We start from the raw sequence: 26,873 nt of genomic DNA on the forward strand, positions 1-26,873 counted from the left end.
TTAGGAGAAATAAATAGCTTTTTATTAGAAAAAAGTATGTCATTTATTAACTTATTGAAAAGATAGAACATGTTTGAAAAGAATATTAAGATACTACCAAAATGTGTCCAATTTATTTTGTGGAAAAGGGAATTGGAAACATCAATTCACGGGTTTTCCTTGATTCCGTATCTCAAATGCTTCCTTGACCATCCTCCTTGTTCCTTCTTGCCTCATGAATTCTTCAAGAAACTCTGCTTGACGATACCTCCTATATACGGGAGGGTGTTCTTCATCTATCAACTCCTCAATTGGACCAATCCAAGTCTCTTTGTTTGGTCCATAAAACATTGCCAATGAAACCCTCAGCTTCTCTTTGTTTGTTACAGCCCTGTGGTGTACACTTTTGTACCTTCCATTGCTTAGAACCTGAAAAACAAACAAAAACCGAAAACAACAATTGAGAATAAGTTCCTTGCTATATTAAAAAACAGCCACTGATAATTTTCAGCATTAATTTCTTGATCATTGACTGAAAAAGAAGCTATAATCTGTTAAGCATATGTAATTCGTGTGAAAATTATTAGTCTCTTTGATCCGGCGTCAAGAGATTGCCTATGCCAAAGATAAGATGGGCAACATCCGCAAGTAGAATAAAATTTTACAAACATTAGGAATTGGAATTAAATAGATCATGATCTTGTTGAAAGCATCCATAGATTTAAGTACGTTGGAAAACAAAAAACAAAATAAAAATTAAGAATAAAGATACAAGATATGGTATACCTGAATTTGATCACCCAAATTGACAACAAATGCATTGGGAACTGGGTCTACAGAAACCCATTTCCCATCTTTGATCACTTGGAGGCCAGTCACTCCTTCTGATTGCAGTACCACTGTGAGTGCATTGGGATCAGTATGAACAGCCAGTCCAAGTGTGAGCTCAGGCTCCGGACATGGTGGATAGTAGTTCCCTTGAGCTCTCAATTTTGGGTTATCACCTAGTTTCTTCTGTATGCAATCCTCCTCCAAACCAAGCCCTTGAGATATCAAGCTAAATAGCCTATTATTCAGTTTACCTATCTCCTTTGCATATTCACCAAAAACCTCTCTATACAAGTTCAAAAGCCAGAGCATAAAATTCAGAATTACAGAAACTATTTAAAAAAAAAAAAAAAAAACATAAAATCTACTGTAATAGATTATAAATCTACCGATACTGAGGCGGATTTTTGGGCAAGAGATCACTGAAATTGTCATGAGGATGCCAAGGCTGAGAGAAACTTTCACTCCACATTTTGACATTTTCTTGATCTTTGACCTTAAGGTAGAAGTTGAAGATCCTGACTTCCTTGGTAGGATCTGTAGAGAAGAACTGGGCCTTTTCTTCAGGAGGCAAGTTGAAGAACTCAGTAATGGTATTCATCATTCTTGTGCATAATTCTTCAGGAACTCCATGGTTAATGACCTGGAAAAAACCATACTCTTCACAAGCCTGTGATATCTTTTGAACTATGTTTCCATGACCATGTTGATCTTCATTTAAGTCGATGATGGGAATTGAAGCTAAAGTTGATACCTGGGAAAGCTTTGGCCTCAGGCCCTCTGGGAGTATTAAGTTTGGAGACAAGGAGGACATGGGAACCAGATCACTGACCATTGAAAGGATTTGATATTGCAGAAACAACAACAACAACAACTCTCACAGGTTAAACATATTATATTCATTTTTATATTTCTATCAGATTTATAGCATGAGGACAGTGTTGGAGGCAGCCTGAGGTGCCCTAGGCCCCAGCACTTTTCATTTTTTATTTTTTACCACATATACATTTTAACATAATTTAAGTTTCCTTTCTATGCTTCAAGCCTTCCATATCAATTAAACATTATTTTATACAGTTTGTAATTACCATTTAGTTATCATTAAAATAAATGAAATAAATAAGTTCGTTGAATAAAAAAAAAATTAGTTAGTTTGTGATTTAGATATGAGTAACCAATTATGTAATTAGAATCTATTATCCAAAATTGAACTTTATATTTTATAGATTATAGGATTATGTGTATTTTACTATCAGATTGATAAATAAAAACAAATGAAAATTTCTTACTTCTTTGCACTTAATCACTAGCAACTTAGCATTTTATTTGGTTTGTAGTTTTCATTAGGGATGTACAAAAAAAAAAAAAACTGATCAACTGACAAAACTGACCGATCCAACCCAATTCATTTTGTTTTGGTTGGTTTTTTTAATGTATTGTTGGATTGATTTTGAAAATCAAAAACAAACTATCAATTTGGTTTGAGTTGATTGTTAAAGCGAAAAATCCAATGAAATTGATCCACATTAAATAGATTAACAATAAAAATAATAACATTATCTATAAATATATATATAAATTTTATATTATCTGTAATTTTATTGGCCGATTGTATAATTTTAACTTGATTGCAAAGCTTTAACTTTTTTTTTAATATTTATATATATATATATATATTTTTTTTTTCTTCTTTTAAACACTCTATGGATTTTAGAAAAATAAATATTTTATATAATGGAAAAATCCAAGTTAAAAGGTTACTACTCAAAATATAAAATTCAAAAATTTCAAAAGTTTTTTGAAAAAGCCCCAAAATTTTAAAAAAAAAAAAAAAAAGGCTCAAGTTCAAAACTGATATAAATCAATTACTGATTGGTAAATTAAGTAGATTTTCGAACCGATAAACACCCTTAATTTTTATAAATTTCTTTTCAAACATATTTTCACTCATATTCAATAAAATTAAGTAATTTAAACTTGTTTCATTTCTTTTAAAAAAAATAAAGAATTAAATGAAATATATGTGCTGGTTTATTTAGAGTCACATGCATTTATAAGTTTGGTATCAATATTACAAGTTATAATACAAGATATCAATGGCCTTTAATTTTTAGAGAAATAGTAATTCAGCATGATAAAAGTCAAAAGATATTTCAGGTTCTAAGTTCTAAATTTGACTACTAGACGTAATATTTTGTTATCATTACACAGCTACCAATCTCATGCTCTCATCAATCCTTTTCTTCTTTATTGCATCTATCTTTCAACGCCAATGCACTCTAAAACGCTTCTTACCCACCCCCAGCCACACACCCCCACTCTTTTCTGCCCCTGCCATCTGTTTGTCACGTGTGAACTCCCACTCAACGTGAAATCTCCAATTTTCAAGTGGACCTTAGCCAGTCTCATATATGAAACCTCTCTCTCTCTCTCTCTGACCTCATCATCCTCACCACAACCAGTGGATTGTCTTTCACCAAAACCATGCCAAATTGTAATACTCCCATTTTCCTCCAGCTTTCCCAATTCGACTGTTGAACACCCAAGCCTTTTTTCAAGTTCATGTGAAGACTCAAACTCAGGTAAATGCCCATGGACCATAGAGGTGAGCCATAAATACTTGTAGACTTGGGCATGTTAACAAACCATGAGAATTATGAAGCCTGATATCTGAAGCTTAACAGTAAAATGTAAGACATATTTCTTCATACAAGCATATCATATAATAGCGCCATCAATATTGTATCTTACAGTGACCACAAACCATGTATCATCAAACTACAAAACCATAATACTGATTATTACGGAGATTTCACCAAAAGCTATACAATTACAGCTCTTCTTCCAACCAAGGGTCTCTAGGAGCTTTTCCATTTCCAACACTCTGAGAAACCCCAGAAACAAAGTTACTTAACAGGGAGGATCCCCAAGCCAGCCATCCAGTCTGAGCTTCTTGCTTGTTTGTTTCATCATGTATGCTCCTCTGTTGATCCTCTGCTAAGGTACCGAACCACCTTTTCGACATGAATTCCCTGACCGCTTCAATCCCTTTATTCGCTATGTCAACTGGGGGAATAACCAGCGGATTTTGATCCAAGTTGAGCTTCTTTAGATTTTGAAGCTGACCAAATGCATTGGGAAGAGCTCGAATCTGATTGTTGCTTAAATCTAGCTCCCTGAGATTGGTTAAGTCAGCAATTGATTCCGGAAGCTCCCTCAGATCGCCAAAATTACTGCTAAGGTTCAAGACCTCAAGATTTGTCAATCTTCCAATTGACAGTGGAAGGCCATGAAGTTGATTGAAATGAACATCTAGGTACCTCAATGATTTCAGTTCACAAATAGATGTTGGTAGGAAATGGATTTTATTCAAGTGAACCAAAAGCCTTTCAAGATTTGGTAGTCCATAACCAATGTTTACTGGCAAAGACATCAAGTTGTTGAAGCTCGCATCTATCTCCACCAGGGAACTTAAACAAGGACAGCAAAGATTTAGAAACAACTAAAAGATCATAACAACAACAACAACAACAAAAAAGCCAGGAAGCTTTCAAGAAAATAAAGAAATAAAATTACCTACACAGAGAAATGCATTCAGGCAGGGAACGAAGCTTGTTGCCTGAAACATTGATGACCCTTAGGTTAAGCAATAATCCAATGGAGTCCGGCAACGAAACCAAAAGGTTGGAAGAAACATCAAGCTCCTCTAGTTTCTTTAGTCTTGATATTGAATCTGGAATATTCTGTTTTGACATGCAAATAAAAGTAGCAATTACCATGAACAACACAAATGCTACACCTGAACCAGTAAAATATTTACTCTTTACCAACTATAAAGCACAGATTTTCCAAAGTCCAAATATAATCAAATCAAACTAATAAATCTAAATTACTCCAATCTTCCCCCAGAAACCTCTTATATTATATCATTCTAAGCCAGATATCTATTACACTGAAGAAATAAGAAATTCTTAGAAGTAGCAAGGCTTTAAACGAAAGCAAACCCAGGACTTAACTATTCATTGGTAATATAAAATAAATGAACAGAGCCAATTAGTCTCCCTAAAAATTTATTGGTCCAAAAATGAAAAATAAATAAATAAAAATCGGCTTTTTGATCTTTTCCCTTTGCGCAGAGAGAGAGAGAGAGAGAGAGAGAGAGAGAGAACCTCTAACTGATTGTGGGACAAATTGAGCGAGACCAAGCCATGAAGCTTCCCAAAAGCTTCGGGAAGAAACCGAAGCTGGCGATCAGAAAGCTCAATCCTCTCCACTAGCCGAGTCTCTGCCTCTTTCAATATCCCAATCACTTCCTCATTCACTCCATCGTCGAACACCTCCATGATGACTGACCCATAAGCCTCCACCAACTTCTCCTCCACATCCTTCAAATGTTTCCCACAGGCCTCGTGCATGTCCTCCAATCTCACCACCGCTTCATATATCTGCAACTCCTTCTCAGCGGCTCCTTTAAGTATTTCTTCTTCTTCTTCGATGGTACTTTGGAGTTTGTGTTGAATCTCTGCCATCTTTTCACGAGCAACTGCAACGGCTACAGGATCAGGGCGAGAACCAAGGGTGCGTAGCAGGGACAGGGTTTGAACGGCGTCGTTTGGTATGATCTGGGTCATTGAGTCTAGGACTTTTGGATGATTCAAATTGGGAAACTGGATCAGCAGAGTCTGCTGAATTTCTTCTCCGAGTTTTGGGTAAGAGTTGGGATCGAGCTGGGTTAGGACGTAACATAAAAGTTTGAACTCTGTTGGGTTTGACTCCATTTTTTCTTATAAAGCTTAGACCAGTGCGATTTAGAGATGGAAGAAAAAGAGATACTACGAGATTGGTACAGGAGAAAAAGAAGAAAACAGAGGAGCTATAAAGTGTTCATTACATGAGAAAACTTTTATCCAGTAGTAAAAATTTTGTGATTGGTTTATGAATTTAATTGGTGGAAGATGTTTACTTTATGATTGTGTAGTTGATGGAAGATATTGGGCAGCAGTGCAACCGTAGCTTGGCACAAATCTGACTCTTTCCACTTTCAAAAGTCTTTTTGTCAGTCTTCAATTAGATGTGGAGAAGAAAATTTACTCTTCTAGAACACGACGAATATGACTTAATCGTGTTCGGTATGTAAGCAAGCAATAGTTCATCATTGTTAGAAAATATTCAAAATTTTTGTACAGAACTGACTTCTTCCTTTTCTCAATTTAAGGGCCCAAAAAAAAAAAAAAAAAAAAAAGGGAACAGTTGGATCACAAACCGTTCTTCCAAATAACAGTTAAAAAAAACACAAAGCAAAAAGCAAATGGTTCAAGAAAAGATTGGCATTCATTGAACATAATTTGGTTTAGCGTTCCACTATCATCAGAACAGCAAAACTATCAAAACAAAATTTCTTGTCTACAACTCCGCAAGTCTCCCTCATTTCCCAGCAAATCCGGGGGATAATCTACAGCCAAAGCTCCTAAGAAACATTGCTTTCTAGTGGACTGCCTTTTCTCTTTCTAAGTCATCTTCATGCTCAACCTGACAGAGAAAACAAATTAATTATGGATGAATGTACTTGCATAATTTTGAAAGAATTTTACACATAATTTCGCTGAAAAATACAGTTCATGGAGATCAACAGATTCACTAGCAATTTGTATTGTTCATTAATCTTTATCCAGATACAGTTGCAATGAAAGAGAATCAGAAGACGTATAACACAACATCAGACACGCAGGGTCGCATAAGAATTTATGGAATCTTCAAATTAACATTCACGAAACCCAAGCATAGACGAACTGAAGATAACAGAACTTAAGCTTCAAGCAGCAAAGCTAGGCTAGACAGAGAAGGACAAAGCAGCTATGCTCCTCCAATTAATTGCCTCCCATGGTATTGGAGCAGCAGGTTTAGGACACAACAATGACAAACATCAGTTTCCTTTTTTCCTTTCATTTTTTTCTTTTTTCCATCTTTTTTTGTAAGTAAAAATGAAAATCCTTAGTGTTCACATCATATAAAAATTGGAACTTAATGAAATTTAAATTATTTAATCGACATCAAGAATATTAAATAAGACTTCATCTAGCAGTAACAAATTCTGCATCCAGCAGCACTTCAAGATTTTTGCAACTATAGAAAAGTGAGATGTCTAAACTGAAACCAACTAAAGATCTTGAGATTTTTGCAACATCTCAAAAAAATAGAAAGTAATCTGTCCCCATGTGTTGTCAAATAATTGAAAAGACTGGACAATTAAATCAGAAATAATTGGCCAACAACAGACTGAAAGAAACAAAGATAATCATCATTACCTCAACAAGTACCCTTGCCTTCTTCTTCAATTTCGCATGGGGATCATCTTTCTGAAGCTTTTTAAGAGCCAAGTCTGACTCTTTTCTCACTCTCTTGTGACTAGATGGTTCTGTCTCATCATCGTCAGCATCTTCATCTACATCCATTCCAACTATATCATTAAGCTGCAAATGAATCTATCTGATACACATTTTCACACTATTTCTTTCCATAATTTTATACATCGTTTAAACAAAAAACCAACCAAAAAAAAAAAAAAAAAATCCTTTTAACTCTTCTGAGGTATCAAATCAAGAAGTTCAGCTATGGACCACTTGCATTTATGTAAATGCATAGAGGACAAATAACTAAACTATTACCAACAAGATCACTATCAAAGAAAACATTCAAAAGCAAGTATATTGAATCACCCTCACCATTATCATCTTCTGTAAGTGATTGAAACATTGCAGGACCACCAAAATCTTCCATATCCTCTTCCTCCTCGAGTTCATCATAACCTTCAACATATTCTATCTCAGGTTCCTGCATTTTCCAAGAAAAGGAATTATCTTTTGTTTTGGGATTTTAACTTATAAGTAATCCAACAAAAAACATTTCACATTTTATTAACGACTATATTTTAAAAATAAGCTCATGCCAACAGAAAAATACCTCCTCATCTTCTTCACTAACAGGCTGCATTTCTTCCATATCAAGAACTTTATTGTATTCTTTGACAGGATAATTATATATATCATAAACTCCTCTCTTCAGGCGTTCTAATAGTTCATTTTCAATACTCTGCAGAAACATAGAAAATTTCGGTGAAAACTGGTTGACACATATAAAATTTCGATACTTCATTAGTGTGATCCAGAATATAAAACCTTTTCCAACACTGCAGCTTTTTCAGCTTTTTCTTCTCTTCTAGACTCCCTCTTTTTCTCTTTCCTTGGTGTTGTCATTATCTTCTCCCTGTTAAAAACAGAAACAGATGCTTTATAACAAAATACATCAAAGCAATTAGAGGAAATAAAAGGGTGGGTTATAATCATAAACTCATTCATATTAGTACCAACAGCATAACAAGTCAATTCACATAATTCTTTAAAAGTGCGTATGTCCAGAAGAAAAACATAACAGTACAAGATTGAGGCAGTTCAAACCTTGTTTTCAAAGCAAGTTTCCTCATACGTATCCGCATCTGAGTCATTTTGGTTAACCGTTGCTTTATCTTGTGTACAAGTAACTTAGGCCAATACATCTGCCAATTCAAAAAGGGTATTGAATGATTGAAAACTCCCAATAATTTAAGTAGAAAATCACAAGGAACGAACCAAAATTATCAAAACAATCCACATTTTTCAATACCAGATGTTTGTCAATGATTGCAAGCGCTTTTTCATAATTGCTTGGCAGCTTAACTCTTTCCCACAACTTGTTCGGCATATGAGCTCTTTCTATTGTTTTCATATAAAGATAGAAGACTCCTGCGGTACACAAACACAACCCATATTCAATTAAGTGGCAATGAAAAAAACCACATTATAGTTTGCTTTGCCCAAAGTTTAAAAGTTGACTATATGTACAATTGCAATAAAAATAATTAAATAAAAATACTCTACAAGGAGAAGAGGATGAAGAAAAACTAAAACAAGTACCATCATGGTCGCGAATAGTAGCATAGCGACTATTGGCAAGTGGGCACGAGCTTCGGTTACAGATCCCAGTTACGTTATACGGGTTTCGACAGAAAATCCCAGTTGAAATTCTACAATCGAGGGAAAAAATAAATAAATAAAAAACCAATTTAAAATTTATCAGAATGAAAACCCCAAATTGTAAAAACGAACCAATTATTAGCCCCATGAATGTGAAAAAAGAAAAAGGATCACCAGAACTTCAAAAAAAGAAAAAGGAGAAAAAAGAGACAAACTTAGACATGAAGCTGCAGTGCTTGTGCCTGATAACCTGCCATATGACCTCGTCGTTCTGCATCTTTAACCAAACTCTTGTTGTTATTCACTATCAAATCTGTTCTGAGGTTTTTATCGTCGGTCGGAGGTTCAGGGTTTATGCCCTCTTTTAGGGCTTATTCCAAAAATTGTTGTCTTAGGTTTTTAGACTTTGGGGGTTTTGGCTACAAAAATAAAATACAAAAATGGTACCAGATCATTTGGTTGGGGTTTTTCTCGTCTGTGGCAGATGTTAAACCCCACCCACAGAGTAAAGTAAACTAACCAATTAGGTTTTCGAAAAAAAAAAAAAAAAGAAACAAAGGACGGTAACACACACACACACACACTAAACTACTTTGTTTTCCTACCGTCGACATTAGGATAACAAAAGTTTTTGGGCTTCATGTTTTGAACATTGCAAGCAGAGATCTGAGATTAATGGACTTCCATGGAAGCCTCATAGGCCCATGATTGATCAGTAATTTCGTTGGGTTATGGGTCACAAGAACAAGATAATGAGCCTTTCAGTTTTGAAGCCCAAATTGATTGAAGACCCGCCCAACAAAAGTTTAAGCACAATTTCTTTTCAATAAATATCTTCTTTTTTTTTTTTTTTTCAATAAATATCTATTTACAAAGTTTTTATTTTGGACGAAACCCTTTTCAAAGTATATGATGAATGAGATATTTTACCTGATAATTGATTTAATAAATTTTTTTTTTCTTTTGGCCATTTTTTTTTCTTTTTCCTTCTTCTTTTTTGATAATGAGAATGGGGAGATGAGAATGTAAAAAACTCTTTTTTTATTCTGTTTAATCGGAGATTTAAATTAAAATGTAAAATTCAAGTTCTGGTCGAACTAGGAGCAAGGGATTATCATGGTGAACATTGTGATTTGAATTGTTCCAATAAAATGTTATCTAATTGGAGGAGGCTATGAGCTCTTCCATGCCACAACATCAGAATCTTCAATGTTATAGGAGTTAAAAATTTCCTACCCACTAAAGATTGATCATATATGGATGGGACAATTTAAATTTTTTTCTTAATATTTTTGGTACTTAGATGCGACATACATTTATTTATTTATTGGTAAAATTAGATGGGACATGTATTAGTATTGAAAATTGGCTCCACGAAAACCTCATCTTATTAGAGAGTAACAAATGGAGACGCCCGACACTGCGTGTGGTAGAAGGTATCAAGTAATGCCAATATTGAATATATTGTCCAACAGCACCCTGGTTATCTACCACTAGATTTTCCTTTCTTCAATAATTTTTTTTTTTTTTTTCAAATCTGGATTTTGCATTCACTATTCTCTTTCTACCATTCCATATTCAAACCGACTCAAAGGTTGCGTGTGTAATCTGTTAATGCATTTAGGAATACGATAGCACATGATAACATGTGTATCAATTTATAAGATCTGTTATTGGTAACTAATTTTCTTCATGTAACATTATTGTACTTGAATACATTAATTTTTAAAGATTAACCCAAATGATTATCTATAATGCTAGAAGCATCAAAGTTTTTTATAATATCACTTGGATTTTATTAATCTATTTAAGAGTAAATTCACTTATACATGTATATGTTATATGAATTTTTATATTATTAATATATAGCTGTGTTATTTACCACGTCAAATAAATTTAATATTATTAAGTTTGTCCATTCAATCTAATGTTAATTTAGATAATTCGTATCATATATTAATTTTCTCTTTATATTTTTTTTTTCGGTTACAATTATTTTTCTCTACATGGTATTATCTATGATGTCTACATTGATGCATGAACTCTGCTCATTTTAAGGCAATATGTGTACATTCTTTTAACCTGTGTGTTTTTTCTCAAGTACACTTCATCAGGGTCCACAGACATGGTGGCTAATGTATTGTTTCTTTCTTTTTACACACTCCCTTTTTTTATTCTTCTCAAATAGTAATTGTCTTTATCTTCAATATTCAAAGGGTTTTGCCAACTTGTTCTTTTTTTTTTAGTTTTTTATAAGTCTCAAAGGGGGTAGGCACCTGCTAATATTCTGTGGAATAAGCACAACTGATGTTTTGGAACCCCTCCTTCTCCATCTGCAGAAAAAAGAATTTCCCCAGCTGTTGCCTTTTTTTTCTTTTCTTTCTCTCCAAACAATACATTCACATAAACCAAACAAAATAGTGAAGAGGGTCATCTCAATGAAGAAAATCCAACTAAAATATTAATCATGTATAAGTGAGAGGACCATGATCAGCCACATCTATAGTAAAACTTGAAAAAGAACTCTTTATTTATTTCTATTTTACCTGCTACACAATAAATAAACTCTGCATATCTCCCACAAAAACTTTCTATCTAAAATTTTGTAACCAAGTATCTATTTCCGAAAGGGTCCCAACTTTCCGACCTCTCCAAATCCCGAGCATTCCTCATCACTTTCACCGGAGCCTTATCTTCCATTAATGTTTGCCACTCATCAAACAGTGACTTTACAATGCAGTCCCCGAAACTCGGATCCGACACGGTGGGTTGCTCTCTGTGGGATCCATGACAATTGCCCTCTTTTCCATGTCAAATAGATGACTGGGAAATGATGCTTTTTTCTCTGGATCCAAACATATATTATATATTTGTTAGGAATAGAAAGGAATAAAAGATCACACATGGTGGGGTATGTTTTACCTTAAACCAGTAAACCACTTCCCATCTTCTTTATTTTTTTCCTTTTATATTATATTATAGTTCACAAGATGACATTGATCAACTCTCTTTCAATGGATTGTTTGGCTTCTTATAATTTAATTAATGAAAATTGGTATGATCTCAAATCTCTCCAAAAACTTACACACCAAAAAGGAATCTACCTTCCTGAATGCTACATGAGTGGAGGCCATTTCTTTTCCATCAAAAATCAAGACTTTGATCCTCTCTATCTCTTCTCTAATAGATTCAATCTCTTGCTGAAATATTTTACTTCTTTTATTTATTTTTATTTTTTTTGGGGGGTTCATTTTTCATAAGGAAATTGAATTTCCAAACTTTTTTTTTTTTTTTGGGGGCTGGGGTTTCGGGGGTGAGGCCATTCTCTTTGATCCTATCTCTTCGCTAATAGAAATATTTTTCTTCTTTTTTTTTCCCCTCCATATTTTATAAGAAAATTGAATTTCCTTTTTTTTTTTTTTTTTGGGGGGGGGAGGGGGGGGGGGGGGGGGGGGATTTAATTAATTTGCTGTAGCTTAATGTTCCAGCTGTCATGGGTCACTTTTTGATGGGGTTCTTTTCTCTCTAATGTTCAAGCAAGTTCCAGTATTGAGAGCCCCATTAACACCCAAAATGGTCCCCCAGTGTCTTTCCAATTTCTGGCTATGGCTTTTGGAATTATTTGTCGGATTTTGTAGATAGGAAAACTATCATTTGCTCCACCACCTTCATTAAAGTGTCCGGTCCAATCTGGTCAAAAACGCAAAACCATCATGAACTTGCTATCAAAATGATCAAAATATCTTAGCGATAAGAACCTTAAAATCAAAGAAAATTATGTTATGTGGGACTCAATGCGTCATTTTAGGCTTTTAATTATATTATTAATTTAATACTAGTTGGGCGTTTTCATGTCCCTTATGATATTGATTACTCAGAAAATTCCCACCGTTTGGATAAACATATCAAAACACACAGGGAAGAAAGTAAAAGAGAAAACGAAAGAAAAAGGCGCTTACATTCCCCTCCTTTAACAAATTCCATCTAAATTCCCAACATCTGCAACTGATTAACTTCCAGCTTCAATCATTTCCATATCTTCCTAAACCTGCAAGTCACAAGGTTAAAGCCATTAATCATTCAAACATAAATCATAATAAACATAACCACTGAAATAAAATGAATAAATAAACACAATAAAAAATAAAAATATGGACAAATAAAAATAAAAAGGACAAAAGGGTGCATTGAATGACGTTGAAAAATGGCAATGAACAGGCAAAGGACGAGGACGACGGACTAAACGTTTCAACCAAAAGCATCATTACAAGTGACGATCCAAAACACTATCAGACACAACGTGGCATGCAACGACGACGATCGGACAAAGGAAACAGCAACCGAGTGGAAGTGAAAAAAGATATCCCGGAGCGCTGTTTATGCAGAGGGTTTGGAAATTTTTGTGAGCGAAAAAAAAAAAAAAAATACTCACCAACACATAAAAACCAAATTGGACTGAAAAATTCATTAATCGCCCCGGATCAAAACCAATCCTTCTCAACGATTTTACAGTCCCCCAATTACATCATTTATATGACATATATATATATATGAACTTTTTTTTGTCATTTTTTCTCTCGTCTATTTGTAGTATTTCTTTTTAAAGATTTTTAAGTCTCCGTCCATGGAAAATTTTTTTTCCGGGCTTATTATTGCCAGTGATTGCCGCTGTGAATGAGATAAATATGGCCGGAATTTCCATGAGCATGATACGCACAGTGAGGAATATTCTTGCCGGTAGATTTTCGAAACGGCACCACCGCCGGCGGAGAGATCTGACGGAAGCACCGATCGGTCACTACTACCGGCATCATCGTAGACCTTGGTGTGGAACTGGAAGCGGTGTAATTAGATGAGCTCGAAGAAGCTGACGAAAGAGGAGGAGAGATTTTTTTGATGGATTTCGGAGGAGATAGGAAGGCTCTGATCTTCAAATTGGACGGTGGTGATGCGGCCCGATCGTATTCTTCGATTAGATTCGCCAGGTCCTCATCACAGGTGATAGATACCAGAGCATCTAGATCCTCAGTCGGCAACTGACAACGAAGACTCACCGATGTTCCACACAACTCACCCATCTTCAACAACAGCTCTGTATACACATACACGCACCACACACCACTCCTCATAAGCTCATACGCATACATACACGTACACATAAACATACATACATATATATATATATATACATACACAGAGAGAGAAAGTACTGACCGGCGAAGGAAATGGAGCGGTCAACGGCGAGGACACGGGTTTCGCCGCCAAGATAACGGAGTTTGCCGTCGGGATAACGGGGAAGGATTTTGCCGCCGTAGCTACAGAGGAACTTGATGGTGGCGGTGGAGGGTCCGACCATGCTTTTGCGGGGTAAGAGAAAAATTGGGTCCACTTTAAAAGATTAGATTAGAAGAAAGAAGAAGATGATGAGAGACTAATGATGCTAAAAGAAGAAGGAAGGAGCGCTTGAAGGATGTTTTGAAGTCGCGCCTTCAAGCCTATGTATGGTAGCCTACGCCCCTTATTTATAGAAAATGTTTTGGCTAGGAAGATGGCTCCATAGTAGCAGTGAGTAAAATTACCATATTAGCCTTTTGGTTGGCTCTAGGCTTCTAGCATACGTCACGCAGATTCCCGTAACTTATGAACTCTGTCCTTACCCTTATTGCCCGAGAAATGGCCCCACTCCCGGTCCTAAAATCATCTACTCATCTTACTTTTTTCAATTAATCAAAAATTATAATAATAAAAATAGGCCACCCGATTTTTTATATCCTAAAAAAAAAAAAGTTAATTATATTTTATAATTTAAACCTTAACTTTTTTATTTTTGATTTATAATAATTTATTATTATTTTTAGTTTTTAATTTATTATAATTTAGATTTTTTTATTTTTAATTATGAAATTGAAAAGATATTTAATGTAATAGATAAATTATTTCAAATTTTAAATTAAAAAATAGTGAAAATTTTTAAAAAGCTGCATTTTAATGTTTTAGGATTTAAAATTTAATATAATTTACAAATATAATATATCATTTTTTAAAAAATTAAAAACTACTCTAATGTAAATTTTAGAATTAATTTTAATATTTTACACTTTGCTATTTTTTAATTTTGAAATTCATATAATTTAATATCAAGCGTGATATAATTGTTAAATTTTATAGTTAAAAGTTAAAAAAACAAAGTGCCCAAAATTGTAATAAATTAAAAATTAAAAATTTAAGTGCTAACTTAAAAAAATAAAAAATTAAACTGCTAAATTATAAAATATTAAAAATTATAATTAACTAAAAATTAAAAATATCATAATGTAATTAATCAAAAGAAATAATATATTGTTTTAAACGATTAATCTAATTTTTTATATGAAATATGAATTGTTATTTCACTAAAAGAGAGAGTCATAGTATTTAGACAATCCTTAAGGAGCAAATAAAAGATACTTGTGAAACCCGAAAAGTATTTTAGCTTTTTCAGATATATATTAGTTGACTGTTGTGTTGTGTGAACGAAAATTGAATTCCACATAAAATTCATTGTAAATATTTGATAATTTGGCAATTTTTTTTCGGCTGGTCAATGAACCAAAAAATGAATATTTCTGCGCCGAAATAAAATTCTCAAAAAAGAAAAAAAAAAAAAAAAGTAGAAAAAGGACAAATTAAGTTTTAATCGGCATACGTCTGCAACCAAAAATTGGTTCTAACGGTAAACCTTACCTTCACGAAGTTTAACGCTCCAAATTTTGTAATCATACAGAAAACAGAAAAACAGTCATAATCATGGATAACAAACTCTGATACAGGGCATGGGTTCCACAACCGATTTTGTTTTTCAGAATTCAGAGGAAGACTGGGATATAACCTGCTAACAGCTGTCAGGATTTAATTGGACAGCTTCATTCTCCGTTTGATAGTTAATTGGATGCCCTTTTTTTTTTTTTTTTTCTTTTTTTAATAACCATAATATTTAAATTAGTTTTGATTTACAGTGAATGTATATTAAAAACCATTAAGTTATTTAGTGCTCTAGACTTGGCCTGTGGTCCTGTAATGTCCACGGCCTACTGTTTCACATAGAGAGTGCAATTTCAGGTTCTTTTAGAGTTTTTGGAACTTGATAATATCACATATACAACCAAAATAGGAGGCAAATATAAAGAGAGAGAAAATAATGGCAAGCTTTTCTGCAAAAATTGTGTCTTGAAGATTATCCCAAAAAACAACCTTCTATGTGAATCTTCAATTCAGACAAACATTATGAGTAGGGCATTCCTGTTGATATATATATATACACAAATCTCTAGGTAGTTGGTATTGTACCAATAATTCGGTCTTTGTAAATTTTTATCCAGATTCTCATCGTTTTTTGCATGTAATGTTTTTTGGTAACGTTTGCACATGGTTTGGTTATTATGGTTATGCTCCTAATTATTATTATTATTATTTTTTTGAAGCACACTAACTAATTGATTGATTAGAGTTTCACAATATTTTATTAGTAGACTAAAAAATTTATAAGAAAACAGCCACCGTGATCTGGGGAAGGTTCTTTTTTTAATAAATAAATAAATCATAAGAAACAAAATACAAATTTAACAGATCTAAAAGGAAAGGGAAATAATGTCAATTAGAAAACGGATTAATATTATTTTTTCTTCGAAACTATATATGGTACATTTTCACTTTGTCCTTCCATTTATAAATTTTCACATTGCCCCCTCCTTCCAAACTATTGGTTTTATTATTACTATTATTATTATGATAGTTCAATTATACATTTTTTCCCGATGGATTTAACCAAATTAGTCATACATAGTATACAAAAAAATAAAATATAGTACCATAATAAAATTGTTTATATATAAATTATATAAGTATTTTTTTGGTGAAATTATATATAACATTATACAGGTTGTGTACAATTAATTCAATTAAATTCATCCATCGAAAATGTTTGATTGGACTAAAGTAGATCAAAATAATTAAACTTATAGATTGGAAGGTAAAGTTTAAAAAGTATCATAGTTAGGAGGTAAAATAACCCTTAAAAAATAAAGAAATTTTTCGTGATTTAGTGTAATATTTATATTGAGCAAGAATTCAAAAACGTACATTCAACCAAGATAGAGTTTTGATGAAAATGGTTAGTTTTAATGGTTGGATATCTCTACTTGTGTTCACAGATTTGAATCACACAGGATGTAGAATAATTTTAGATCATTTGTAATTAAATAATTGGTTTAAAAAAAATCTAGATAGCATTTAAATGTGGCTTAGTTTTTTTTTTTTTTTTTTAATCTTTTGGAAATGATAATTATATGGAAAAAGTCCTATGAGAATTTCCTAATTCCCAATCGTAGCTACAAGGCAACCAAAGCTTACGTCAAGATGGGCAACTTATTTAAGGGATAAACTTTCTCAAAACCCTTAGACCAATAAAATTATCCTTTGTCATTTTCATTCATTATGTCACACCATATTAATCTCTTTTCTCCTCTGAATTGTTGAACATGGGCATGAGAACAGAGGATGGGGTCCTACTTACGTTAGGCAGCCAAGCCACCCAAAGAGTGAAAGAGTCGCATTTCCCATTTCGTCCTCCTTCCCAAATTCCATATAAATATCATTATAAGTTTATAATTTTGAGAAATTTTCAAAAGGTGCTGAGCATATCCACCTTTTATCTTCTTATCCTAAAGCACATAGAATGATGCACTTTGTTTGGTTTATTCACATACATATGGCACTTGAGGACTATAATATGTAGGTCCCAAAGTTCCAATTTTTGAAATCCCCAAACCAAATAATTGCTATCCAAGTCTTTCTGATTCTTTGAGAACCTTTGTGCCAGGTTCTTTACTCACTCACTGCTACCATTTTCGACCAGAGTTTTGGTAGATTTGGCAAATATATAAAAGGTGGAGAATAACCTACTTTAACGAAGAATGCAAGTTGGAATTTTCGCACCTTCACAAAAACAACGTTCACTTTTACCTACTTTATATATATGTATATATTTTGGTAATTTTCCCTTATTCATTGCAATCAGTATATTTGGAGGGATTATATAAATGCGGTTAAAATCCTGACCTTACAATGTCTTTTACACGTGGCAAGGGCGCACAATGGACACTTGTATATGGGATGCTGACACCTCACTGTCAAGGACGCAAATAAACAAGTGGGGGGCGTGAGAGAGGGTTGGTTGTCGTTTTGTTGAGAATTCATCGAAAGAAGAAAAAAAAAAAAATGTGTGCGAGTCACACGTGTCGGAATCAAGGCCAAGTTACCAGTTCAAACCGCATGTTTTGGTGATTTCCAATTGGGATGAGATAGCGGTTTGATGAAACGAGAGGTCCTTTGTGGTGGAAAACATAATGTGTGCAGTAGATGTACCTAAACATTTGGGTAAGAACTCCGACATCGGGATGGGACCCATTTTTTTCATTACCTCCCCCATGTGATGCTTCTGGGAGCTGCTTTAACCCGATGTTGGGGTGTCTGTTTACCGTCTGATTGGAATTTTTGCAGAAGCAAAAAGGGTCCCACATTTTGTGGAAAAATGCATCTGTTTTGGGAACATTGCGATTGAAAATTGATTCTGGTTGTGGAGATCGACTGCACACCATATGCAGGTCACAAACCGTAAACAAAGCGCTCGTCCATTGAGATTTCGCCATGTAGAATGCCTGTTTCGCATGTTTAGTCCGTACTAGAGATAGGTATAAATTAGAATAGTTCGGTTTTAAACTAAAATATAATACAATCTATACTTTTTAATTTATTTAATATAAAATTCAATTTAAATTATTAAAATATTAATTCAAATCAAACCAAATTATTTATAATTGGTTTGGTTTTAATTGATTAATCGATTTAAAATTTACTAGTCTATAACTATATAATACAAATTAAAAAATTTTCAAATATAAAATATAAATAATAAATTATAATTATCCAAATATAAATTACAATTAGAGTAATCTAACATAGAATATAATATAATATTGCAATTTATAATATTCATCAGCACTCATCAATGTTAAAATAATAAAAAAAAATTCAATAGAAAATGAAGAATAAAAGATAGCAACTGATACATATCATACACTTTACAAATAGCAATAATTAATAGTTATCATCTCACTCCTAGTTAATGGTGCTGTGAGTTTTGAATTTGATGGTTGTGTTGATGGTTGAATCGAAGTTTGGTTAACGATTATGGTGGTAGTGCAGCAGCAAGGTATGTAAATGTTTAGGGTTTCAATTTCATTTGGGAAATGGAAATAAGATAAAAAAAAATATAACTATTAAAAATGAAAAAAAAATGTAGAAAATATATAATTTGGGTTGGATTGGATTTAAATTTCCAACCCAATAACCAATCCAATCTAAACAATTTATGATATTTTGAATCCAATCAAACTACTAAAAATAGATTAGATCAGTCGATTTGAATAGGTTGGATTGAATTTTGTCCACCCCTAATTAGTAGTGTGAGAGATTTGATTAAGAACTTTCCATAAACAACAAAATACTATTTGCAATGTTTATGTCATCTTTTTTTTTTTTTAATGACCTAAAATTATGCAAAATAAACTAAAATATATAAGTTCTATATTAATATCATTATATATTTGATAATAAATAATTTGTTATATTATATTATTCATGTAACATAGGTATCAAAATTTTTCATTGTAAATAAGATTTTAATTAGAAATTTTTATAAATGATAAAAAAAAAGTATTGATCCATTAAGATCTTGCCACATGGAAATATGTAGAATGTCTGTCTAGCATTTTAGTCAATAGTGTGTGGGATTTGGTTTGGAACTTTCCCATTGACATAGAATTGGTAAAAGTAGAGTTTGGAGGAGTGATGGACCGGCTGACCCTTGACCCATGAGGCACCAAAGCCTTAAATAGAATATACTGAGATTCTATAATTATTGGGGACCATAATGTCTTTTTCTCCATCTCGGCGAGTTCTTCCAGTGATGCGTTCTAAATGGTTCTCCAAGCCCACAAATTGACTTGGTGGAGGTTCAAAATTTTGGAATTAAAAATTGAAGAAAATTAACAAAGAATTTTATGCAGGTTGAAGTTTTTTTTCGAGATTTTTATTTTCTAATATTGGAGACTAGGAGGTTAATTTATTCTCGTGCGTATTTTTCCCGAGATTATAAATAATGGGTTTTATTTCTATAGGTTCTCTCAGAAAAATATCACCTTAAATAAGGAGAAAGTACTTGAACGTAAAACTAAAGCATGTAAACTTGCTTTTATCTTTTTCTTTTTCTTTTTTTTTTCCCTTAAAAATAATTATTTAACCAATTATGAATTATTGTTATATCACACTATCTATATAACGATGCATATAAAATTTTTTTTCTCGAATGAGAACGGGACTGTAGCTGAGAGAGAGACTGTATATGTTGACTTTTAAGTTTATTGATAAAAATACAAATGGAGAGCGAATATGGGAGGTTTGAAATTGAGGGTGAGTTTCTTAGTGGTTTGAATTAGACACTGAATGCAGAGTATTTGATGCGGTGGATATTCTTATCTTCTCGTTTACATGTTCCGTTTTTCAATGGAGAGCTTGACGTGAAGATGGATCTAGAGCTTCTTGCTTATAGTTTAATTCGAAAATTCAAACTCCCATTCCAAAAAACCCACGACTAATTCGTGATTAAAAAATAAAAAAATTATACCCCACATTGCAAAATGCTTGATTTCTTTATGATTTATTTCACACGGGCAGGCCACGTTTTTGTCGATGAGGCTTATCAAGATTTAATATTATAAAATAATAGTAATGGTGTCTATCTAATGATTAAGTTAAGAATTTTTATTTATTTATTATTATTTGTTGACGAGAGGGAAAAAATACTTATATTTAATCCCCATGTAAGTGGTGGTGCTGTGGAATAAATCATTTATAATTAAATACTCTGTAAATCTTTTATAAAATTCACATATTAATGTTGTGTGATTTTTCATATAATTAGAAATTATTTTACTTTTTTTTTTTTTTGCTTACAAGGTGAGGTATAAAACCCAAAAAACCCGATGACTAAGCCATCAAAAGGATGATGGCACAAGGCCCATCTCCTGGGTTGCAAAATAACTAAAATTGCTGGGAAGAGAATTAAATGTCAAAAAACCAGTAACATCATTTCTAATACACCAGTTGCACACATAGTGAGCCAAAAAGTTTTGTTCCCTCGGGATCCAGTTAAAACACACCTTCTGGAAGCCTATTTTCTTAGAATTGATCTCCTCCAAAATACATTCTCTACCCAGTGAGAATTGTGTGTGTCTTGACTGTTTAGAGCTGATACAATGTTTTTGGCGTTAGAATCACACCATATTTTTTGCCAGCCTTCCTCTTGAGCTAAAATTAATCCTTGCAGGACTCCCACAGCTTCAGCTAGCTCAGGGATATCTGTCTGGGTGCGAATAGACTTTATCTTTATAACTTTGCCCTCATAGTCCCTTGCCACCAGTCCAATGAAGCTAACTCCATTTTTAACTGCTGCATCAGAATTAATTCTTATGCTCTGCGTGTCCCACATTCTTGCTATCCTCCTGGGTTCTCTATAGAGTAGAACACCCTTCTCCTCCTTTAGCAAGATGGCTTTGGCCTCTCTAAACCTGAAATTCAGCACATCCATGATACTATCGAGAGTGTTAATTTTATTTTCAAAGATATGGGAGTTCCTTTCCTTCCATAGTTGGTCCATCACAAGGGCAGCAAAAAGAAAGAAGAAATCCCTGTCTGATGGGAGCACTGGAAGAGAACCAAGGGGGTTAGAGATCAGACAGAGTTTTTCTTTCACTGGATAATCTGTAAACGTCTCCCACTTAATACACCACGGGAGGCCATACCACACAGCCCTTGCAACTTGGCAATGAAAAAAGATGTGGTTGTCCGATTCTAGCACACCACAGCCATGAATGCATTCATTACTAGTGACATGTATATTTCTATGCATGAGGTTCTCTGCTGTTGGAAGTCCTCCAGTGTAAAGCTTCCAAAGAAAGAACTTGAGTCTTTCATGAATCTTGGAGGACCATAGATACTTCCACCATTGAGAGGCTAAGTGATTTCTCCAGAATTCCATCAAGAAAGCTGATTTAACAGTGAATTTCCCATTTGTGTTGCCGCACCAGATTAGTTTATCCTCTAGATGAGAATTTGAAGAAGGGATTTTACAAATATTCCTCACAGTGGCTGCATCAAAAAGATGGTCAAGTCTATCTTTATTCCAGCTGCCATCCCTGTTCCTGAGAGAGTTTACCATACCAAATTCTTGGGATACAGTTTCTGAGATTGGAGTTGGTTTGAAATGAGGGTTATTAGGAACCCATGGATCCTCCCATATACTGATTCTATCTCCTTTTCCTACCCTGTAACAGAGTCCTTTGAACAGAATAGTCCTAGCCTGATAAATGCCGTTCCATGAAGAAGAGCAATTCTTCTTCTTCGAGCATTTCAGGAAGGAACAACCAGCAAAATATTTAGCTTTAATCGCCTGCACCCAAAATCTATCCTTCTCTGAGGCCAGCATCCAGGCTAGTTTACTGAGGAGTGCCAAATTCAAGTCTTGCGTTCTTCTAACACCTAGTCCTCCCGATTCTTTTGGTCTGCAGATTCTTGACCATGATATAGGAGTAAAACTTCCATCATTTACACCTCTGCTCCAAAGGAATTTTCTCGCAAGGGAGTCAATATCAGAGCACCAATGAGTGGGAAACTTTTGAGCTGACATAGCATAAATAGGAATGGAATTAATCACAGATTTAATTAGGGTGCATCTTCCTGCTTGGGAGAGTAACTTAGATTTCCACCCCTGAAGCTTGGCCGCAATTTTCTGTTTCAGCTCCTCATAGGCTTTATGATGATTACGCCCAGAAAACAAAGGATTGCCTAGGTACTTTGCATCTTCCTTAAGTTTTGTCATGCCCAGGATTTCTTTCACACCAGCCTTGATCTTCCCCTGGGTGTTTTTAGAGAAAAAACATCCCGACTTTGCTGCATTGATTTTTTGCCCAGTCCACTTACAGAAGGTATTCAAACAAGCTTTTATTTCTCTGACCTCTTCTAAATTTGCTCTGCAGAAGAGCAAAATATCATCTGCGAACAGTAAATGAGAAATACTTGGACTGGATCTACCTATCTTGACACCATGGATTCTTCCTTCGGCTTCAAGTTTGTGCAGCATTCTTGATAAGAGTTCAATGTAGATTATGAACAAGAAAGGCGAAAGTGGATCTCCTTGTCTAAGACCCTTTTGCCATTCCACGTTTCCAAAAATGCTTCCATTTAATACCAGCTCCGTCGAATCAATGGAAACACATCTAACCACCAAATTAATCAGCTTGCTAGAGAAACCAAAGCTGGCCAGTAATTTTGTGAGGAATCCCCAGTCAACCCTGTCGTAGGCTTTGCTCAAATCTATTTTAATTCCTACCAATCCGTTTCCCTTTTTCCTTTTTTTCATTGTGTGTTGAATCTCATTGACGAGCAGTGTGTTCTCACCTATCCATCTCCCAGGTATGAAAGCAGTTTGGGCAGGAGAAATAATCTTATCAATTACTGAACGAAGTCTCTCTGTGATTAGCTTTGATATGATCTTGTACACTGAGTTGCATAGACTGATGGGTCTGATATTGTTGAAGGATGACACTTGCTTTCCTTTTGGAATCAACACCATAAAGGTTTTGTTTACATTACTGGGGATGATGGCAGATCTGAACACATTCTGGATTAACGCAATTATATCTTCTCCCACGATACTCCAATATTTTTGATAGAAAAGAGCAGGCATCCCATCAGGCCCAGGGGCTTTAATGGGATGCATGCTCTTCACAATGTGAAAAATTTCATCTGCTGTAGGAGTTCTGTCTATCCTTTCATTGTCAACTTCAGAGATTCCTCCTTGAATAAACTCCTCCAGATTGTCACAGAAGGTTAACGGCTCTCCACTAAACAGCTCCTTAAATTTTCTCGTGAGGTAGTTTCCAATCTCCAATCTTGAATCCAACCAATTATTGTTGTCATCTTTGATAGCTACAATTTGATTCTTTCTTCTTTTTGCAACCGTCGTTGCGTGGAAAAATTTAGAATTCCGATCTCCCTCTTTTAACCATAGTTCACGAGATTTCTGCCGCCACACAAGTTCCAACCTTAATCTCCATTCATCTATGGCGGATTGAAGTTCCTGGGATTTTTTAATAATCTCTTCTGACGGAGGCACAGAAGCTAACTGTTCTAGCTGATCCTCTAATTCCTTAATTTTATAATGGCAGAATCCAAAGTTGTTTCTATTCCATGATTTTAGAGCCCTGACTGTGTTGGCTAATTTTGCTTGAACCAAATTCCTGTGTCTGAGCTGGTGACTGCAATCCCAAGCTTTTCTTACAACTTCCTCACAAGTAGGATCCCTTGTCCATGCCTCCAAAAATCTAAAAGGCCGCGGGAGCTTTGGGTGATCCTGTTTCAGATTGAATTGAATTGGCAGGTGGTCCGAACCAGCGGGAGGGAAGTGGAGAACACCCGCTTGGTTAAAAAGAATTCTCCAATCAACGCTAACTACCACTCTGTCTAGTCTTTCCCGAATATTTGCAATTCCTCCTCTCCTGTTGCACCAAGTGTAGTTGCTACCACAAAAACCCATATCAATCCCTCCAACATTAAACATGAAATTCCTCAAAAACCAGTGAGACTTCCTTGAAACTTTCCTGCCTCCACTCTTTTCTTCTTGTCCGGTAATATCATTAAAATCACCCATGCACAGCCAAACTTCACTACCCGTTTTTACCAAATCCAACAATTTTGTCCAGAAAAATCTTTTAAGAGTCCTCTTAGCAGGACAATAACAGAACCAACAGTTACAGCTGGTGCCATTCGTTAAATCCATTCTCACCCCAATTATCCAGTTAGACTTGTACACTATTTGCCAACTAATCTCATTTGACCATAACAGAGCAATACCCCCAGCACTATTAGAAGCACTAACAGCAGACACATTATCAAACGGCAAACCTTTCCCAATTTTCGACAGTTTATCTTCACTCACCTTTGTTTCAATTAAGAATAAGGCTGCCGGGGAAGATTTACGAATGAGACTTTTTAGGCCCCGCACTGCCTTAGCTCTTCCCAAGCCTCGGTAGTTCTAAGAGATTATGCTCATGGCGATTTGGGGGGCTTGATAAGGCCCGCCTCCTCGGCCATGATTTCAAACGACGATCCCGACTTACCATCGTTTCCACTCCTGTTGAGTTCCTTCACCGTTCTTGATCCTCCTCTGGCTATTTCCTTTAGCTTGATTCTGGAAGATGGGGACTTCACTTTGCCTTCAGAAGACTCTGGGAGAAGTGTAAAAAATACAGAAGGAAAAACTTGCGGTTGGCGTTGTTGAACTGCTTCTGTGTCGTAGATAGAAACAGAGCTAGGTGGCTTCTGCAACTCAGTTTTTTCTTTTAATATAATCCCCGCACGTTTTTTTGCAGGACATGGCCTCCAGGTTTTGCTTTCTCTCTTCCTTTTAACCCCTGCCTCTCCTATTGCTTTTTTAGTCCCTGAGATAGAAGGCCCAAAACCCAGTCTCCCCTGCAAAGATATTGGGCTAGGTTCCGAGCTAAGGGCCCTTTCTTGAGGAGTTAGCCCACCTATCTTTCCCCCAGTGTCTGAAATGAGCGGGATTTTTTTATCCTGAATTCCAGATTTGAAAAAATTCAAATGCGTATCTGACTCATTCTCCTGCAGAGCATCCACGTGTTCTCCATCAGAGGGTGGAAGAGGTCTCCCATCTCCTTGTTCCCGAGCAACCTCGAGATTCGGCTCCTCTTCCCCACTCGGGCGAGTCAACTCGTCTTCTTCTTCTTTCTCGTTTGAGTTCAGGTCAGTCGAATTTGCTCTTTCTTTCGTTTGTGGCTCATCTTCATTCTTTTCATCCATGTTTGTGTCTCGAGTGAGAGTATCGGAAGACTCTTCCCTGGGAACTTCACCTCTTCTCCAACAGTTGTTTTCCTTTATCACCGTATAGGCTCCCACCTCGGCCCTTAGCCAATATCCAAACTCCTCTCCATCGTTCCTTTCCTCTACCCTTTGGAGATTGACACAGGATGCTTTATTGTGACCGATTCTATTACACATATAATAGAACTCTGCCAATCTTTCAAAAGCGAAATGTATCCACGAGGATCCGTTTCCCACTTTGTACAGAAATCCTGTTAATAGCAGCTTCGAGATATCTACTTCTACCTGAATTCGTATGTATTTCAGCCCTATCAAGTTTGTTCTGGACGTGCATTCACAGTTCCACACCTTGTGAAACAAACCCCCAATCTTGAGCGCGTTTTCTTTTGTCAGGTATTGCAAAGGTAGGCCGTGGATCTGCACCCAAAACGTGGATAGACTGAAATTAATCTTCTCCAGTGAGAGCTCTGGCTGACATTCTTTTAGAACGAGATGAGCTCCATCGATGGACCAGGGTCTTCTTTTCCATATTCTATCTTTGTCTGCAGACGATTTAAAATTAAAAAGAAAAACATTGGGATGTATTTGCTCCGTTCCGACTGCTTCATCCGTGAACCATACTCTTCGTATTATGGAGTGTACAACATTTTTCTGTATGGGTTTGGAAGTCATCAGCTTCCCCACTAACTTTATCTGAGAAACTCTAACAGCATTTTGTTTATCCGCTACCAGCTCCAACTGAGGGAGTTCCCTCCTATCATACGAACTTCGTTGATCTTCCATACCGGATCAAGAAGCATACGACACCATCAGGGTGTGGAACGGGTATGAACACCAATCTCCAGAAGCTTCAGAAACTCTGGGAAATGACGTATTAATCGTCCATATTGTCCAGATCTTGGAAGACCTTTCAAGCATCCATGTGTGTGTTCTCTGTTTGGGTCTGAGTCCCTGAAAGAAAAACAGAGAGGGGTGAAACAAAAGCCATTTCTTTAAAAGTTCTTTATAAGAATCCAAACAAAGCAATTTTTTTTTTCAAGGATTAGGCATTAGAAATTATTT

General features: G+C 35.0%; 5 protein-coding genes across 9 annotated transcripts; all 5 read right to left on the reverse strand.

Moving 5' to 3' along the window:
* LOC132799173 (protein DOWNY MILDEW RESISTANCE 6-like) lies at positions 1 to 1,717 on the reverse strand. 2 transcript variants are annotated; one of them, XM_048463342.2, is made up of 4 exons: positions 1,562 to 1,717; positions 1,197 to 1,450; positions 766 to 1,093; positions 1 to 408 (listed from the first exon to the last, which is right to left on the reverse strand). In XM_048463342.2, the coding sequence occupies exons 1-4, from the start codon at positions 1,640 to 1,642 to the stop codon at positions 142 to 144; spliced, it is 930 nt and encodes a 309-aa protein (XP_048319299.2). In that variant the 5' UTR covers positions 1,643 to 1,717; the 3' UTR covers positions 1 to 141. The 2 variants fall into 2 exon arrangements, with proteins under 2 accessions (XP_048319299.2, XP_048319298.2); XM_048463341.2 differs by having other exon boundaries at positions 1,197 to 1,715.
* Positions 1,718 to 2,815: 1,098 nt separating this feature from the next.
* LOC107409836 (plant intracellular Ras-group-related LRR protein 3-like) lies at positions 2,816 to 5,974 on the reverse strand. 2 transcript variants are annotated; one of them, XM_048462883.2, is made up of 4 exons: positions 4,977 to 5,974; positions 4,384 to 4,550; positions 4,128 to 4,277; positions 2,816 to 4,040 (listed from the first exon to the last, which is right to left on the reverse strand). In XM_048462883.2, the coding sequence occupies exons 1-4, from the start codon at positions 5,583 to 5,585 to the stop codon at positions 3,638 to 3,640; spliced, it is 1,329 nt and encodes a 442-aa protein (XP_048318840.1). In that variant the 5' UTR covers positions 5,586 to 5,974; the 3' UTR covers positions 2,816 to 3,637. The 2 variants fall into 2 exon arrangements, with proteins under 2 accessions (XP_048318840.1, XP_048318839.1); XM_048462882.2 differs by having other exon boundaries at positions 2,816 to 4,277.
* A 145-nt stretch (positions 5,975 to 6,119) lies between these two features.
* LOC107428592 (uncharacterized) lies at positions 6,120 to 9,308 on the reverse strand. Its single transcript, XM_048462884.2, has 9 exons — positions 9,032 to 9,308; positions 8,757 to 8,866; positions 8,467 to 8,585; positions 8,262 to 8,359; positions 7,983 to 8,070; positions 7,768 to 7,896; positions 7,530 to 7,638; positions 7,113 to 7,249; positions 6,120 to 6,336 (listed from the first exon to the last, which is right to left on the reverse strand). The coding sequence occupies exons 1-9, from the start codon at positions 9,091 to 9,093 to the stop codon at positions 6,292 to 6,294; spliced, it is 897 nt and encodes a 298-aa protein (XP_048318841.1). The 5' UTR covers positions 9,094 to 9,308; the 3' UTR covers positions 6,120 to 6,291.
* Positions 9,309 to 11,319: 2,011 nt separating this feature from the next.
* On the reverse strand, positions 11,320 to 14,324 carry LOC107428606 (protein PAL OF QUIRKY). Of its 3 annotated transcripts, none has more exons than XM_048462887.2 (4): positions 14,031 to 14,324; positions 13,534 to 13,908; positions 12,776 to 12,864; positions 11,320 to 11,661 (listed from the first exon to the last, which is right to left on the reverse strand). In XM_048462887.2, exons 1-3 carry the CDS (start codon positions 14,170 to 14,172, stop codon positions 12,839 to 12,841), a joined length of 543 nt encoding a protein of 180 aa, XP_048318844.2. In that variant the 5' UTR covers positions 14,173 to 14,324; the 3' UTR covers positions 11,320 to 11,661; positions 12,776 to 12,838. The 3 variants fall into 3 exon arrangements, with proteins under 3 accessions (XP_048318844.2, XP_048318843.2, XP_048318842.2); XM_048462886.2 differs by having other exon boundaries at positions 11,320 to 12,506; positions 14,031 to 14,323; XM_048462885.2 differs by having other exon boundaries at positions 11,320 to 12,506; positions 13,249 to 13,908; positions 14,031 to 14,323.
* A 6,760-nt stretch (positions 14,325 to 21,084) lies between these two features.
* On the reverse strand, positions 21,085 to 26,680 carry LOC132800126 (uncharacterized). Its single transcript, XM_060813123.1, has 2 exons — positions 25,091 to 26,680; positions 21,085 to 24,932 (listed from the first exon to the last, which is right to left on the reverse strand). Exons 1-2 carry the CDS (start codon positions 26,592 to 26,594, stop codon positions 21,085 to 21,087), a joined length of 5,352 nt encoding a protein of 1,783 aa, XP_060669106.1. The 5' UTR covers positions 26,595 to 26,680.
* Positions 26,681 to 26,873: the final 193 nt, after the last annotated feature.

This window comes from Ziziphus jujuba, chromosome 12, assembly GCF_031755915.1.
Source record: "Ziziphus jujuba cultivar Dongzao chromosome 12, ASM3175591v1".
NCBI lineage: Eukaryota > Viridiplantae > Streptophyta > Magnoliopsida > Rosales > Rhamnaceae > Ziziphus > Ziziphus jujuba.

Excerpts from the sequence above, each read along its gene's own strand:
- LOC132799173 (XM_048463341.2), bottom strand. The coding sequence starts at position 1,642 with ATGGTCAGTGATCTGGTTCCCATGTCCTCCTTGTCTCCAAACTTAATA. Across the intron at positions 1,094-1,196 it reads AAAAATCCGCCTCAGTATCG|AGAGGTTTTTGGTGAATATG; the intron begins GTAGATTTATAA and ends GAACTTGTATAG. Across the intron at positions 409-765 it reads ATTTGGGTGATCAAATTCAG|GTTCTAAGCAATGGAAGGTA; the intron begins GTATACCATATC and ends TTTGTTTTTCAG.
- LOC107409836 (XM_048462882.2), bottom strand. The coding sequence starts at position 5,585 with ATGGAGTCAAACCCAACAGAGTTCAAACTTTTATGTTACGTCCTAACC. Across the intron at positions 4,551-4,976 it reads TGTCCCACAATCAGTTAGAG|AATATTCCAGATTCAATATC; the intron begins GTTCTCTCTCTC and ends ATGTCAAAACAG. Across the intron at positions 4,278-4,383 it reads GAATGCATTTCTCTGTGTAG|TTCCCTGGTGGAGATAGATG; the intron begins GTAATTTTATTT and ends TCCTTGTTTAAG.
- LOC107428592 (XM_048462884.2), bottom strand. The coding sequence starts at position 9,093 with ATGCAGAACGACGAGGTCATATGGCAGGTTATCAGGCACAAGCACTGC. Across the intron at positions 8,360-8,466 it reads CAATCATTGACAAACATCTG|ATGTATTGGCCTAAGTTACT; the intron begins GTATTGAAAAAT and ends TTGAATTGGCAG. Across the intron at positions 7,250-7,529 it reads ACTTACAGAAGATGATAATG|ATGAAGATGCTGACGATGAT; the intron begins GTGAGGGTGATT and ends GAATGGATGTAG.
- LOC107428606 (XM_048462885.2), bottom strand. The coding sequence starts at position 14,172 with ATGGTCGGACCCTCCACCGCCACCATCAAGTTCCTCTGTAGCTACGGC. Across the intron at positions 13,909-14,030 it reads CCGCTCCATTTCCTTCGCCG|AGCTGTTGTTGAAGATGGGT; the intron begins GTCAGTACTTTC and ends ATGTGTATACAG.
- LOC132800126 (XM_060813123.1), bottom strand. The coding sequence starts at position 26,594 with ATGGAAGATCAACGAAGTTCGTATGATAGGAGGGAACTCCCTCAGTTG. Across the intron at positions 24,933-25,090 it reads CAACAGGAGTGGAAACGATG|CCTTATTCTTAATTGAAACA; the intron begins GTAAGTCGGGAT and ends CTTCCCCGGCAG.